General features: G+C 34.0%; 1 protein-coding gene across 1 annotated transcript in view; it reads left to right on the forward strand.

Moving 5' to 3' along the window:
- Positions 1–17,646, forward strand: part of VTA1 (vesicle trafficking 1) — a 54,535-nt gene that overhangs the window by 29,306 nt on the left and 7,583 nt on the right. The window contains exons 5-6 of the mRNA XM_036222201.1: positions 8,221–8,329; positions 13,291–13,464. Of these exons, the coding sequence (XP_036078094.1) occupies positions 8,221–8,329; positions 13,291–13,464 (283 nt within the window). The remainder of the gene's footprint in view (positions 1–8,220; positions 8,330–13,290; positions 13,465–17,646) is intronic.

A 17,646-nucleotide genomic window follows, 5' to 3' on the forward strand; every position in this document is an offset into this window, starting at 1 on the left:
CCTGTAGCTATCCCATCAGTGATTTAACATTTTGTTAAATAAGTTCAACTTTTACCAACCACGGCTCAACAGTTTTCACATATTCCAGTGATAATTGTGTGTTAGTAAATAGTCATTCTTTGTACATTATTTAAGCTATTGTTTTTTTAGAAAGAGTAATCTCCAGTAATGGAAATAAAAAGTAAGAACCATGTAAAATTAAACCACTTAAATGGAAACCACATATAAAAAGTTGCATACACGGAAATATTTCCTGCGTATTAAAAAAACTCATGTAAAAAAAACTTCTGTGTAAATTGAGGGATGAGTGTAGTCTCTATCTCCTCTCAAATTGCTTATTAATTTTAAAGGGGAAAATAGTAGCGATTGGAGAAACCTGTTTGATACCACTTTATCAAAATCATCAAACCCCACAACCAATATTGAGATCAGCTGATACCATATGTTTCCTAATAAGATGAAGAAAAACAAATATCACTTCTGTGCTAATCCTGCTAAAAATGCATAAGGAAACATCAGACAAATCCAAATTGATAGACATTTTACAACGAGGCTGGTATTTTTTTAAAAGTTAAGGTCATGAAGCACTAACAAAGGCTGTTTGGGATTAAAGACTAAAGAGACATGACAACTAAATAATGCATGCTTCATAAATTAGACTCAGGGGAGGAATAACTACCAAGGACATTATTTGGACAATTGATAGAATTCTTTGGGATTGTGGATCAGACAATATTGTATATTCTTTGAGACAGTGGATTAGACAGTATTCTTGTATAAGTATTACATTTCCTGATTTTCATAACTATTATGTATAAGATTTTCCTTGATCTTAGAAAATTAATAATGAACGTGTGCAGGTCACAGTGACTTCTAACTTATTCATAAATGGTACAGGAAAACATACACATAAATAGATTGCATCTAAATATATAAGTACTATGCATATATGCATAGATAAATTGATCGTTATAACAAAGAAAATGTAAACAATTGGGGAAACAGTGAAAAGTGTATGAGTATCTTGTACTATTTTTAAAACTTTAAAAGTAATTTCACAAAACTGTGTTTTGTTGTTACTTCACAGGATAACGTTGGTCCCTTTCTTACCCAGTACATTCGGTAGTAAGCAGTTAGTGTCCATGCCATGTTTGGTATTTGGAAATCCTGTTGCTCATTGGAGTGTACATCCCAAATATAAAGGATAGAGTAGTTAAAGTTAAGTATTTGTGTATTATAGTTGGGATTTTAAGTACAGCTTTACTCTCATTTTTAAACTTTTTTTATAAAATTCCAGTTGTTTGAAAAATATGGAAGTCTAAAAATGTTGAACAAATCTCTATCAGGGAATGCATGTAACTTGTGATTCTAAAGATTTCAGTATTTGAGTCATTGTGATAATGAATTTGTTGAATATGTATTTTTCAAGCATTTCTCATTGTGTTATGTCCAGTGTTCCTAGAAGTTATATAGAGCCCTTATTTTTTGTTTAATATACTTGGGAGAATGGAGGCACCAAGTGTATAAATGTGTTATCTATCACATTGCCACCAAGTTAGAGATTATTAATCTCTTTTGTATCACTACTTTGAAATGCTATGAAAGCTGTGGATTCTCTCTCAAGCATATCTATTACATTTTTTGCATATAATTCAGGGGGTTTCATGGATACCCTCAACTCTAGCCACTGCAAGCCTAAGTCAAACTCTACTCAAGATTAATATTCACATTTATTCATTAGCAAAAAAAAAATAAATTTTTATTTCAGTTCAGTGTTTTTTATAGTGTGGCTTCAAGACAGCCAGCTTGAATCATTTTGGGTACTAGATTTAAAAATAAAAAACATGGATTCCAGAATTTAATTTCCATTCATTCATCAAATATTTGTTAAGCTCTACTATAAACAAGCACAGTTGTAGGCAACAGTAATACAGCAATGGATAATATTACTGCCTGAATGGTAATCACATTCCTCTGGTGGAAACAGACAATAAAGAAATTAATAAATAAAGTGTATAGTATGTCAGATGGTAAATGTCATAGAGAAACTCAAGGTAGGGATAGGAGAATCAATTTAAATAAAACGGTTAGAGAAAAGCCCCTCTGAGAAGGCAACATTTTAGCAAAACCTTGAAGAAGAAAAGGGAATAAATCATACAGATGTTCCAGGAACAGGGAAGAGAAAGTGCAAAGGTTTTGAATTAGTAACGTTTACCTAAGAAAGAGCAAGGAAGACAGTGTAGCTGAAACCAGAGTGAGGAGAGTGACAGGAAGTGAACTTGAGAGGAGGAGTTCAAACAATCGATAGGATTTGACTACTATTTTAAAAGTGTTATTCCTTTTTATTGTAATGCAAGGGTGGAAATAGTACCCATTAGTACATTATTAAACAATTAATAGCGAGAGGTAACTCAGACCAGACTTTGCAGTAGAAGACATGGTGAGACGTGGTTAGACTTTAGCAATATTTTGAATGTAGAGCTGACATAATTTAAAAGATCGATTGGTGGAGTATGAGAGAAATAGAAGATTCAAAAATGACAAAGCTTTTGGGTTTGTACAGCTACAAGGACGGAGTTGCCATTTACTGACTTGTAGAGGAACAAGGGGAAGACCAGAAGTTGCTTTTGAATTTTGAATGTTTTGAATTATCAGACATACAAGAAAAATGTTGAGTTGAAATTCTAAGTACTGAAGTTCAGGAGACAGGTCTGAGCATATGATACAAATTTGGGAGTTGACAGCATGAGGTGGCATTTAAAGTCATTAGACTGGATGAGATCATCAAGGTGAAGTGTTAGAAGTCCAAGAACCAAAGTCTAGCATTCCTCATCCTGGAGGCAAGAAAGTATCACGATGATGGCCTGAAAAGGAACATCCATAGAGGCAAGGAAAACCAGAAGACCGGGATAGCCAGGAAACCAAGGGAAAGGGGGCTTGCAAGTGATCAGCGTTTCGTGCTGATATAGTCAAGTAAGATAACCTCTAATCTTTGGGTTTAGCAAGAGAGAAATAATCTGTAACCTTAAAAAAAGCAGTTGTAGTGCATGCTGGGGATAAAAACTTTGATGTGTTCCAAAGAAAATCCAAGAGGAAGAATTGGAGACAGCTAATAAAAAGCATTCTCTTTCAAAGGAGCTTTTTGATGTGCTAATGTACAATGATTTATATCAGGTTCTCCATAGTTCGGGCTAGCAATTTGTTTTTATTACACCCTCATGTGCACCAGGTTTGAGAGCCCCTACTGTAACCTGTGGTTAGTGTTTTCTAACCAGTCATTCTTCAGGGTAGCAAGCACAAATTACTTAAAATTAAATAAAAATTCTTAATTATCTCTGCTGACTGTAGTGGCCAAAATTTGCAGTTGTCAGTGATTCTCATCAATCTGGTTACAAACAGGAACTTAGAGGCCAGGGACAAAAGAAAGTTTTTTTGTAATTCCTGTTTGCCAGAAAGGATGTCTCATCAGCCAGAGGAGTTAAAAGATTTTAAAAATATTGACATCTTGAAAAATTTTCTCTTAAAATATTATTTAATATGTAGCTTCCTTTATTTAAAAAAATAATTTTTTTTAAAGCAAATCAGTTTTGTTACAACTGCCAAATTTTTTTGCTAAATATTATAAGCACAAGTTCGCAGGGGTATCTTGAAAGTAGTGTGGAATAAAAATTAAATTGTTGTGTTGATTTATCCTCTGGAGAAATATTTTAAATGTATTTATTAAAATTAAAACATTTTAGATTATACTAATGGTTTATTTTTCAAAGTTTACATACTATTGAAGGAACCTTCTACAGTCATTACAATTCAGCTTCTGAATTTTTAAAGCTTCCAGAGGAAGGCAAATTAAACTTTCTTAAGCAATTTATTTCTTTACTTTGAAAATGATCCCCAAATCTACCAATGTAGATCCTACATTAATAAATCTTTAGTAGCTGACCATTTAAAGTCCGTTTTCTCTTATTTCGTATATTCCCATCTAAGTTGCAATTTGTAGTATACTAATTGTAGCTTGCCAAGGCAACCCTGAATTCAATGGTTGGCTTTACTACTAAATAGCGATGTCGTGGGTAAGTCATTTTATTTTTGTAATGCCATTTTCCCATCCTTAATAGTGACAAGATTGTAGAATCCTAAGAGAGATGAAGAAAATATGATGGACCTTGGGTAACACACATGCCACGTTTAATGATGGACTCTGAAGCTCATGCCTGCCTTGTTCATCCTGTTATCCTCAGCACTTAGCATAGTGCCAGACTTAATGATAAATAACTGTTGACTTGCTGGAAATCAAGGGGATTCGTAAGAGAATAAACATTCAAACTGACCTAAGAGGAGACGAAACTTATTGACAGAAGAGGAAACCATATTAGATAGGGAGAATAGCATGAGAAAAGACTGCAGGTGAGACAAAATTCCTCTGGACTGAGAGGAAATAGTGGAAAATAGGACTTAAGCAGTGTCCACAATGCGGAAGGCCTTCAATGCCAAGTTAAACTGTATTTCCATTGAACTAGTCTTTACCATCTCAGAGCCTTATCAGATTAAAATATGACTTGCCTGTTTCATGGGGACCAAGTAAGAAAAACATGCGTGGAAGTGTTTTATAACCTGTTGACCCGTGGCAGTGTGTCAGCTCTGACTCCTGGCGACCCTACGAATGAGTGATGTCCACAGTGCCCTGTCCTCAACAGCCCTGTTCAGCTTCTGTTGACTCCTGCCCCTGTCTTCTTGTGTGGAGTCTTTCCATCTCATATTTGGTCTTTCTCTTTTCATGCTGCCTTCTCTTTTTCCAAGCATTATTATCCTTTCCAAAGAACATTATTGTCCTACTTCTCAGGGTGTGCCCAAAGTAGGACAGCTTCTGTTTTGCCATTTGCCTCCAGTGATACTTCAGGCTTAATTTGCTCTAGGACCCACTTGTTCATCTTTCTGGTGGTCCAGGGTATCCATAAAGCTCTCCTCCAACACCATATTTCAAATGAATCTCATTTTACTTACCAGCCTCCTGCACTGTCCTACTTTCACATCCATACATAGCAATTGGGATACAGGGGTGTGGATGACCTTGGTCTTGATCTCTAATGACACGTCTCTGCTCTTAATGATCTTTCCTTGTTCTTCCATTGCCACCCTTATAAGCCTCAGCCTTCTCTTGATTTCTTAGCTGTGGTCTCCACTTGAATTGACGACTAAACCAAAGTAAGCAAAATAACAATTTTGATGTTGTCATTGTCTGTTGTTTTGTCTTTATCTTATCCAACTAGTGTTTATATCTTCTATCTTCTACCCATGGCAAATTCATTTCTTTACGTTCATTCTCTGAACACTTCATTTCTTTCTGCCTTTCTGACTTCGCTCATACGTTTCTCTCTCCCCAGGGTAGTCTTACTACTACTTTCCACCCTTCACACCCTGCAAGGCCAAACTAAAGTACCATTTACTTTACCAGTTATTCTTTATTATGTTTTTCTTCTTTATTCTCTGAGCTGTTCCATGTACTTCTAAAAAAAAAAAAAAAAAAGTTTAATACTCTACCTATTGTATTTTTATAGAACTTTTTTTTGTAGTATAGCTCCATATTCATAGCAAGCTGATCAGCTCCCTAAGAAAAGAAATAATGTATTTTATCTTTTATATTATCTTATCAAAGGTCTTAATAGCAAATAGTTATTGAGCCTAAAAAATGTTGAAGTTATATCTTAGGTTTTCCCCATAGAAGAGAAACTTGAAATCAATGGAAATTTTAGATAAGTTATTACTTTATTAGTTTTCATTGCTGGAGTATAGGTTAATAATGAACATTTTAAAATAATATCATTTTGCCAATACTGAATTCAAGAGCACATGCAAACCTATAGGGTATAAGTCTAATTCAGCATTTGTAGATCTTCATTCCCATTTGTCCAGGATTTTGAAAATGTCAGGCTAATCTGGAAAACACAGTTTTCTAACAAATGTTCTTTGTTCTCAAAGAATGGAAAAGAAGAAAGAAAAAGTTGAACCATATGATATCACTGTTTCTATAGGTCAGAAACAGTCAAACAGTAGACATTTCAAATCATTCTAACTATATAATAAACTTAATTGAATTTCCTAAACCCAGAATGATTCCATCAGAATCAGTTAAGCTATCATACATGAGAGATGTGTGTATTTGTTGAGTAACTACTATGTACTTGTCACAAAGCCAAAGCTTAGACCTTGCCTTTAATGAGCTTATACTCTAGGATATCTGTATTTAGGGGTTGGGGGAAGAGTATAAACATATAAATATATAATTTTAAATTGTAATGAATTTTAAAGAGAAGATGTGAAAATGTTACTGAGAAATTCTACCTAATATTGGGAAGTCAGGAAAAGGTTTCTGGGGAAGTGACATTTGATCTGATCTCTGAGGAATGAGGGGTGAGTTAGCTGGGTGAGAAAAAGGGAAAGGGTGGAGGAGACAAATTGGGTGAGCCTTGACATGTTTAGAAGCAGAAAAGATGCTGGCACAGCAAGTTTGTAGTGAGTGGTGGGATAGGGACATGAGAAGAAGTTGGACAGTCAGGAACCACATAGAATAAAATTTTGTAGCTAGAGTTAGAGTTTGTTTTGTAACAAGTGCATTGGGAAGCCGTTGAAGAGATTGATGTGAGCGGATTTATATTTAAAAAGACCATTCTATTCTTGAGTACAGGATGAGGAAGGTAAAGTAGGGGTAGAGCAAGAATGTATGTAAGTAAGGAGACAGGGATCTGTTGCAGAGAAGACGTGATGACCAATTCAAGATACATTTCAAAAGCATAGTCAACTGGATTCCTGGTAAATTGGATGAGGGAGTAAGGGAAGAGACAAAAGGATAAGAGAAAGGTACTGCTTTAAAAAAAAAAAAAAAACCATGCATCTCTGACTTGGAAGAATGAAATTCCCTGGAGGGAAGAAGATTGGTGGGAAAATAAAGAACAAATATAATAGGAACAAATTAAGTTGTATTGCGACATCCAGGTACAGATGTCATATCATCAGTTCAGTGTTCGTCAGAAGCAAATTCTGGCTAGGTGCATACATCTGAGAATAACAAAGATATAGATGGTATTTAAAACCATGGGGATGGGTTTGGAGAGAGGAAACTAAGCTAGATGACAGGAACCCTGATGCTTGTGGAATCTGGTAGGTAGTCCAATGAATAAAGACAGCCCAGTGGGAGATAATAAATGCAACTGATAACGATGTGTGAACCGGAGAAAATGAGTGAATGTGGATGGATATGCATCATCTGATGAAGACTAATTATCAAGAAAATGTGGGCGTTTCCAGATCTCTTTTTAGAAAAGAGGAATTTGGATCATTTAATAGTATATGCAAAACATAGTTCATATTTAAAGTTCTATATGAGTCAGCATTGACTGAACCTACCAGTTTAATTTTGTTAGGACAGGGTACAGAAGATTATTTGGCGATCGGTTAGAGGATTAGTAGCCAGAGGACATAGAGGGGAAACCAGGAGAGTAGAGTGTCATAAAAACCAGGAATAGAGAGAATCCTTCACAAAGGTTTGAATGGTTTGGTGTTTAATATGCTACTGAGAGCTTTGATAAGATGATGCCTGAAAAGAGGCAAATAACAAGTTCTTCACTGATATTTTCAGTTGTTACAGCAGTACCATAAGGTATTATTTTCCCCTTTTAGGAATTAAAGTAACTGAGAATCAGAACTGGTAAATAGTACACTACAGATTAAAAAGTAAAGTTCGGCTAGCTCTCTGTCTCTTGTCTGTTTGCTTAACCACTACATCATCTTGGTTTTCCTTTTGTTTCCATAGGTTTGAACAGATTAGGATTTTCCTCCATAATGAAAATAGTTTACTCAAGTATTACTGTCTTTTATATTTAATTTTAGAATTCCATTTAGCTTAGTTCTCCCCTGTGCGTAAGGGTTGCAAGTTTTGCCGGAAGGATGCGCCATATTTCCATTGCAGACCTTTTCTGAAATACAACACCATAGGAGAGAACTAGGCATGAGTTTTAAGGAAGATAGCTTTTCATGAAGTCTGTCGAGCCTTAGACAGTTGTTAGAATCCAGTGCTAGGATGGGGAAAGGTATCAGACTTTTCAGAGCTATACCATTGAAAAAATGAGTTTAATCTCAGAAATATGATAGAGATTATCATAAATGTATATTTTTATTTGACTTTTTTACTACAATCTAATAGTAATATAAAAATATTTCTTCTAGAATGTGAAACACAGAAAGTATGCAAGGTGGAAGGCTACATATATCCACAATTGTTTAAAGAATGGAGAGACTCCTCAAGCAGGGCCTGTGGGAATTGAAGATGATAATGGTATGTTTTTATTTGTCTAAGTAAAATGATTTAGTAGAATCATAATTGTTCATTGCATTATAATTCAGGATTTTCAGAAGGAGCCATACAATTTTGTGCCCTCCATAGGGTCCAGAATCTATGAAAATTAGGCCTAAAATCATAAATTTAGACAGTGAGAGATTAAGGCCAAACTGATCTGACTTCATCAACAGAATGGCTTGGCTATCTCCTACCTCTAATCAGATTTCATTCTTACTTGAAACAGGCAATCCAGTTATAATTTATAAAATATTTCCAAACCACAAAGAACACTATTATTTTTTATGTATCTATTTGAGTTTTTTGAGGGGGAAGGGGTAGGTATTACATTCACATGGTTCAAAGTCTATAATAGAATATATAAAAAATCTGAAGTATATTTCTCATTTTTACTACATCTTTCATCTGCCCAGTTCCTGCCAAAACTCAAGTAAGTAAGTATTGTTTTTATACTTGCTTTATAAATATAATCTGAAAGTTTTAGGTATTTTTCTGTACTTCAGAATATTTCAAATAGCCTTAGAATGTTCTCTGTAAATGCTTTCTAGAATTTTTTGTGAAACCAACTGGCCCTGGTACTGTGGATAGTTTATTGGCATTATTCAATGGCATAATCCTATTAGATTTAAAAAAAAATTTTTTGAATCAGTGTCTAGTGAATGAATGTATACTGATGAAATGAATGATGCTTTAGTTCTTTTAGGCCATTTTAATGTGTTGTCCATTTGGGTGCTGTCGTCACAATTTTTCAGATGATGATCGTATCGCAGATCTGCATGGTGCTATGCTTATATGTACAATGTTGTAGAAATATCCAGTGACAAAATATGACAGTAATGTTGAGTATTTCCATATATTATTTAAGAATGATTGTGTCACAAAGGAGCAACATGAATAATTGCCGATATTTTTAGTCATTTGGGAAAAACGAATTAAAATTACAGCAAGATAATCTACATACTTACTAGAATCTAGGGCTTAAATTTAATGAGCTGCTTCTACCAAATGCTGGCAGGAATGCCAAGTAGCTGGAACTTTCATTCACAATAAAATAAAAGGAAAACAGTTTGTCAGTATTGAACGAAGTTAAAAATATACTTAGCATAAGCTCTAGCAGTCCCACTCCTAGGTATTTGTGTACCTGAGAGAAATGCAAACGATATTACACAAAGACCTGTACATAAATGTTTATAGCAGCTTTATTTGTAATTGTCAGAAACTGAAAGTAATCCAGATGCCATCAATTTGTGAATGGATCAACAAGTTATGGACCATCCTTGTAGTGGAATACTACTCAGCAATTAAAGGGAGTGAATGATAGATATATGCAAAAATATGGGCTGATTTCAAAAGCATTATGCTAAGTGAAAGAAGCCAAACACAAAAGGGTACATACTGTATAATTGCATTTATGTAACATGCTGGACAAGGCAATGCTGTAGGGACAGAAATCACATTAATGAGTGCCTCGGCTTGAGGAGAGGGGATCTACTATAAAGAAATAGGGGAAAAGGTTTTGGTATGAGGGGAATATTCCATTTGTGATTATAGTATATGTTACTCATTATATAAGTTTGTCAAAACTGTGTACCCAAGAAATGTAAATTTCTCTCTCTCTCTCTCTCTCTTTCTCTCTCTCTCTCTCTACACACACACACACACACACACACACCCCTACCTACATACACACATACATACGTATATATAAAAAAAAATTTTCAAAAAATTTGCCTCTAAAAGACCAAAAAGAAGAAGGAAGTGGGAAAGACAGGAAAACCTTTGGGTTTTATTTATTAATTCAGAAGACTATTTAGAATTTTCTGATGTCACTCAGTGAAAAAGGCACAGTTTTACATATGGATACTCTGTGTAAATTATTTTGCAGTTCATTGTCTGTATAAGCTTTCATGCAAAATTTCAAGTTGCTATATATTTCTGAAAGACACTTCATGATATGCCCTTGTCTAATCTTTAAACAGTCTTTTTCACATAAAATGCTTTTTATAGTCATCTTATGTCTTACATTTAACTTTGTACCTTAAAGCTTATAAATCATTTTCATATATATGTTCAAAAATCCCTAAGAGCTGGTTTATCTTATTTCTGTTTTATACAGGAGGAAATTGAGGTTCCATATAGGTTTTTAAGCCAGCCTAACGTCCTAATAAGGTCATAGAAGCACTAAAAGGGAGAACTAGAACTTGAGTCTTGGCCTTCATACTCTAAGTTCTGTGCTTTTTACACTAACCCTACAACATGAATAATGTAATATAGTAAGTTGTTATAAAGTGTTTAAAATAGACTATTATAAAGCATGGTTATGTTTCTGGGTTATTTATTCATCGTGACAATGGAATTGGATTGTTTAAGTAGATTGCCACAGCACTATTTCTTTTCCACATAATACTTTAAAATGTTTTACATACTTCCTTTCCTACTATGATATTGACCATAATCAGGAATGTTTTATATCAGTCCCACTGTATGTCCACAAGAAAGACCCAAGATTCTTAGCCTACCAAGCAAGACTCACCACCATCTGGCACCAGTCTCCTTTACCAGTTTTATTTCCTATTGTCTTAGTTGGCTCAGGCTGCCAAAACAAAATACCATCAATCAACTGGGTGGCTTAAACAGCAAACATTTCCTCACAGTTCTTGAACCTGGAAAGGCCAAGATCAAGGTTCGGCAGAGTTCAGTTGCTGGTGAGAGCCTGCCTCCTGGCTTTTAGACAGTCACCTTCTCTCTGTGTTTCTTACATGGTGGAGAGAGACAGAGAAAGAGAGACCTTTCCACTGTCCTGTCAGACTAGGGCTCTACCTTTATGACATCATTTAACTGTAGTTACCTTCTAAAGAACCGATCTCCAGATACCTTCACATTGTGCATGAAGGCTTCATCAGTGAATTTTGGGGAACATAGTTCGATCCGTAGCAGCCATTTAAACCCTTTATTACAACCATAGAAGTTAAGAGACAGAAAGTATTTTTCACTCTTTCTTTAGTTAAAAATATTCCCCCCTCCTACTCATCTTCCATTATCTATCTGAATCCTGTCTATCTAATGGTCTCTCCATCTGAATTTCTTCAGAGCTATGTCATGTGTCTGTGTATGTATGTATATAGTCTTGTAAAATATGTAGTCTTTAATACACTTTTTACTAGTTCTGTTTTTGTTTTATTTGAAATTTTATTTCATATACCTTTATAGTTATTTATGTTTTCTTAATTGCCTAACCATTATCATTATGAAACATCCCATTGTATCTGTTAATATTCCTTGACATGAATTCTATTTTATCTGTTGAAATTAACACTTCAGCTTTTGTTTGTTTGGTATTTACATAGTTTTGTTTTCATCCTTTTAAACATATCTGAGTCTTAAAGCCTATAAGTGTTTCTTTCCTTTTTTTTTTTTTTTCGATCAGAATCAACCTTCAAAGTAGTGTTTTAGTTCACTTACATTTAATTATTGCTATAGCTAGATTTAAGCCTAATATTTTTGCCATTTGTTTTTTGTTAGTCACATATGTTTCTTTTTCCTCTTACAGTTTTCTTTAGTGAATTTTTCTTCATTCATTTATTATGACTACATTTTTCTCTGCGGCCTGGAAACATAGTACCTGGTTGTTATTTTTGTGTCAGTTTCACTATCTGGGTCATTTGGAGTCTTTTCCTATAGACTCTTTTTCTTCTCACTGGTCATATTTTATTCCTCCACGACTACCCCCACCCCCGCGTCTATTAATTTTATTGTTGATAAATAAGCAATCTTGTACCTCCTTTATTATCTTCCTCTACAGCCTTTATCAGTTATCTTGCCTGAACTCTAACACTACCCTCTTTCTTGCATTTTTAAGGCTGTGGCTTTCTCCAGGGCCCCCTAGACTCTTCCCTGAGTGTGAGTGTATGGTTCAGGGCCATACAGGTATTTAGTTGGGGTTCATGCATACATTGTAAGGCTCACTTTTCTGCAACACTTTATTTTGCACGTACTATTGAGTGCCCTCAGGTGAAAAGCAACATGAAAGCTAATCTTACCTGGTGAGATTTCCTCTTCTAACGGCCATCTTCACTCTAGTTTCTGCCAGTTTTGGTTACTCTCCAGTGCCTTTAAACAGTGCTTTTTTTTTTCTTTCCCAGAATGTATTAAGTATTAGGGTTTTCTAATATAGGAAAAAAATTTCTTAGTGTCTATAAGGTATTAATACATCTACAGTGTTACTTATTAAAATGTATGTCTCATATTAGTAGGTAGATTTTATATATATATGTGTGTGTGTGTGTGTGTATATATATATATGAAACAAATCTGTTTCAGAAATCCATAGCTCTAGCTTACATTTATTTTATTTAAATTACTAAGATTCTCAAAAGTGACTGACTGTGATTTTAATTAGACTGTCAAAATTTTATTTTCTCAAAGTAGTTTTCAAATTCAGCTAATGATACATAGTATATTTTAAAAGTCTGCATTTCAAAAGCCTTTTTTACTCCTTTCTACATAGATTGTTGAACGTTTTATTCCGTTGTTTTTGATGACTAGCTTAATAATTTGGACAACAAATGCAGATAATCATCGAACCAGCTATCGAGTAAAAAGCAGCTGTCAGAAAATAGAGTTCTTATTGGATAGCATAAATGTGATATGTTTTGCCAAAAATGTCCTCAGATTTTCATAATTTTAAAGAGTAGGTTTAAAGGAAATTTATTTTTAGGAAAAATATACTATATATAAAGCTATAGATTTGAGAAGTATTAAAAGAAGTGGTAATAATGTCAGACATAACTAAGTGCTTAAAAAAAAAAAACTATTGGATAAAGCCTGCTCATCAGCTGCATTAAGTAGAATTGTATTTGTACTTATGTAGCAAAACAAGAATATTCAGCATTTTTATTTCAAAATACCTCATTTAGCATTGCATATATATTTTATAATAGATGTCGAAGAAAATGAAGATGTCGGCGCAACCTCTCTGCCCACTCAGCCACCTCAGCCATCATCTTCGACTTACGACCCCAGCAGCATGCCATCGAGCAGCTGTACTGGAATACAGATTCCGCCCGGCGCGCACGCTCCAGCTAACACGCCAGCAGAGGTGCCTCACAGCACAGGTAGGAAATTAAACCTCAACAAGGTTGGAACTCTTGTTTCATAAATAGAAACTGCAGTTCTTTTCATATTTGTGCCTCAAGGATGACCATAAAGCATAAGATCTATAAATTCTATTTGAACCCACAAAAAACATTACATCCTCTTCGTTAAAGTTTTAATATTAGTTGTAATTTAGTTTTGTGAGAAATGACAGAAATTTACACATTTCGATTACTATTAACCTTTTATTAATAAAAATAGCTTCCGTGCTTTTCTTTTTCTTTCCCTCTTGGTCCTTCCAGTTCACTGTTGTTCAAAGAATAGCACCGAGGTAAGGGGACATTTACCATAGGATGTGTCAGTCAGCATCCCACCGTAACAGCAAGGTTCAGTTTTCCCTGCCTCATTTCCTTAGGACCCTACTCTGCCCTCAGCATGGGTTTTGTTGATGGAGGGGAGCAGGCTTTGAGCACAGAATCTCGGTAGCACTGGAATCACAGACTAGTGAAAGGAGGGGTTTTGGGTTATTTTCTTTTTTTAAGATTGCAAACTCGAAACTAAAAACAAGGAAGTGATGTCTACTATCTTGGAGTAATTCAGAACTGTTCGTGTATGTTTTTATAGAGAAAATATCTGATAAAACTAGTCCCCAATAAGTCGATGTCAATAGATAAAGATATTTTTAAAAGTTGCAAAGAGATACTCTTCCATACATTTCTGTTGTCGATATAGCATCATTTTTACTTCCAAATAGAAGAGCATTTTAAACTGTAATTTAAATCTTTAACTTATATTTTTTTACAAATTGTTTTTAAAATTTTACTTTTATTTCAGCAGGAGGGTAATCTGTGGTAATATACCATACAAACCTTTCATACTATTTAATCGATAAAATGAGAGTTATCTTTTGAGTCCTGATAGTTACTGTTTCTATTATGTAACCCACCATTACTTAACTTTCAGTTGTCAGCCTCAACTATTTAGATTGCTTAATGTGAATTGAATAATATTTAAAAGTTTTCTATTTTGACCATTTGGGCAATAATTATTAGTGTCTTACTACTGTAAAACGTTCAACTCTCTATTACCTACAAATATTGCTAATATTTTTGTCTTTAAGAATATTAATGAGAAAGTAATAATTTTAACACTGATCTCTTTTGTGTCATCATTCTGTATATTTTAACCTGACTTTATTGTTTTATGGTCTGCATGATGACGTTAATTGGCAAACCAATTTGAATTACTTTTGTAAGTAAAATGTTATAGAGCAGTGTTTTAAATATTTTATTATCTTTTCGAAATATTCAGTATTTCCATATAGAACAGTATCAGTGAAACCAGCTACTCAAGTGTTTTTGCCTTAGATGAATACTGTTTGAATCATAGTAGTAAATTTAATCACTAATCAAGAGCCTCAAACACAAGCATCCACATAGAAGAGTGAAGTAAGAATAAAGTACATTTGTTAAACCAGAAACTCAACAGTTACTCAGCTTCTTTCAACTTAGAGGGTTTTTCCTCTTTTTAAAATGAAATTAATCATAACATCTCATTTGTTATTTCAATTATCGAAGGGGAAAAAAATGAAAACTGACTAGTTCTATGCGTAACACAAAATCAGTGTTCAGCAAATTAGCTTCCTTTCCTTTTTTTCTTTCTTCCTTCCTATTTCTATGCCAAAGAAAGACAGGCTATTTAATAGCAAGTTAATGAACACTTAAAATCATTTTGTGAGTCAAGGGAAATGTCACATGTGGGGATAGGATATGACCTTACAAAAAGATTGCCTCAGGGGTATTGTTTTAAATAGTGCATCTTAAGGCAGAGTCGTGGTATAGGCATATGCACTTATATTTTACATATGGGCATAATATATGTGTATATGAGAGGGAAAGTCTACTTCTGGTAGGATGGCTATATTAGGTTGAACCACATGAAATTAGTTTTTGTACAACACAAGTGATAAAATATTGATAGTTGCACATGTTCAAACTAACAGGCAATATCTCCAGCTTAGAATATCTGTGACGTAAAGATATTAGGAGGTAGTCTCCTATTCAGAAATTTTCTGTCATGCACAGTTCATTTTGATCCAGGTAACCTCTGGCCTTTCCCCCCCCCTCTCTTTTGTTTCTCAGAGTGATGGCATAAAACTAAAAACCTGTGAACTTTTTTAATAAGGGCCTATCTTGTTACTTTACATCCTTATAGACTTAGCATTTAAATAATAACTATTTTACAAATTTATTTTTACAGAAACTATCTTAGGTATAGCTGTCCCTAATTTATAGACAGTAAAGAAATTAAGCAATTATCTCAAGAAAATTAAAATACAAACATACCTGGTAAGTGACAGAACTAGAATTTCAACCCAAGTCTTTCTGATTTTATGATTTTGGCACTTTCATGTCCCTTCCTCCAAGGAGCTAAAATTCTATCATATCAAAACCTACTTTTTTGATATAATTTCCCCCTAAGATTGGTTTGAGCTATTGGAATCTTTTCTTAGCGGGCAGAATTTTTTTCTGTTATGTTTAAAAGAATTTTTAAAAAATCAGTTTATAGTCACCTAATAGAAAATGAAAAAAAGATTTTTTAGTTTATAAATATAGCAGATGTTTCCCCTCTTACTCACTTTAAGAATGATTTACTTTCTCTCATATAAAAGTTCAGGATGTACTTTTATCAAAAGGAAATCCTGAAGATAGCTGGAAAGAATAGTATGTACTAATATACAGTATTTAGTTCTTCCACGAAAAAGCAAAGGGGGTGCAAGGAGAGCAGGAATGGAGATTGTTTAAAACAGGCCAAGTGTTTGCCTCCTGTGCTTTACCCACTGTAATATCAGATGTAGGCAATGCGGCATGCTGTGTTTTCTTTCTTGTGAAATGTACACATTTTATAGTTGGTAAATAGGACGAAGATCTCAGTAAAAATTAGTCTAAGTAGATTAAATGGTAAGATGATTTTATAATTAATGCTAGCCTGTTAATTAAAATGCAGCTTACCTCACGTATAGGTTGAAAACGTGGCCGTTTTATTGTTCTTCTAGCTGCATTTGAGTTCTACAGCTTTCAAAGTTGTCTATACTCTCGCCTAATTATTTCTATCAATGATGTTTTCTATGATTATACTGAAGTTTTAGTCAACCCAATCGTCCTATTTTTTTTATCTTTGCTTATAGTGTTCCTCATAGAGAGCATGTCTTTCTCACTTTTTGTTTGCATTTCCAAATGGTACTACTTTTCAGATTTCTCTTTAATTATACTTTTTAGTCTTCTCCATTTTTCTAACCAATACTCATTTCTCCTTTTTCCTCCACACCATTTGAGAGTAGAACAATTTAGTACTTAATTAGAAATCTTGTAACATTTAATTCTTGAATGTATATTAATCCTATCTAATAAGCTATGTAACATCTGCTTAAAAATTAACACAGAACCAATACTATTTTTTAATATTGCTCAAATAAACTTTATTGCGTAAATTTTCTCCTTGTAAATTGTTTTGCTTTTGTTAATTAATATTGCCTACTTAATAATATGGAAACTGATGGTTGCTAGATGGGAAGGGGCTAGAAGGCCGGGTGAAAAAGGTGAAGGGATTAAGAAGAACAAACTGATAGTTATGATATTGTCATGGGATGTAATGTCTAGTTTAGGGAATATAGTCAATAAAATTGTAATAACTATGTATGCTATCAGGTGGGTACTAGACTCATTGGGGAGTATCACTTCATTAGTCAGATAAATGCCTAACCACTATTGAAGTCGACTATAATTGAAATTTAAAAAATTTAAATCATATGGAGATATGCAAATAAATATTTTTAAATTAATGCATGATGCTGACCAAAAGGTGTGTATGTATGCCTTCTCTATAGACAAAGGAATTTGTTTGGAGGATTTTAATTTAGGCAGAAACATGAATGGCATTGATATCTAGATTGATCTGTGGGAGAGTTGTAGACTTAACTTTTTTTTTTAAGACATGAAGAATATATACAGTCCTCTGCCTATGTCTTGGGTATAGCTGTTTCAAAGCACTTGACTAGGTAGTTTGAAGATCTTTCTAGCACTAATCAAGATGCTAGTTATCTACTGAATATGACAGTCATGACAAGTTCTCACAGGACGTCAAAACCAATTGCTTATTGGATATTTAAAAATGTCATTTTAAAAACATGTAAACTGGAAAAT

Source organism: Rousettus aegyptiacus, unplaced genomic scaffold (genome assembly GCF_014176215.1).
Source record: "Rousettus aegyptiacus isolate mRouAeg1 unplaced genomic scaffold, mRouAeg1.p scaffold_m13_p_1, whole genome shotgun sequence".
NCBI lineage: Eukaryota > Metazoa > Chordata > Mammalia > Chiroptera > Pteropodidae > Rousettus > Rousettus aegyptiacus.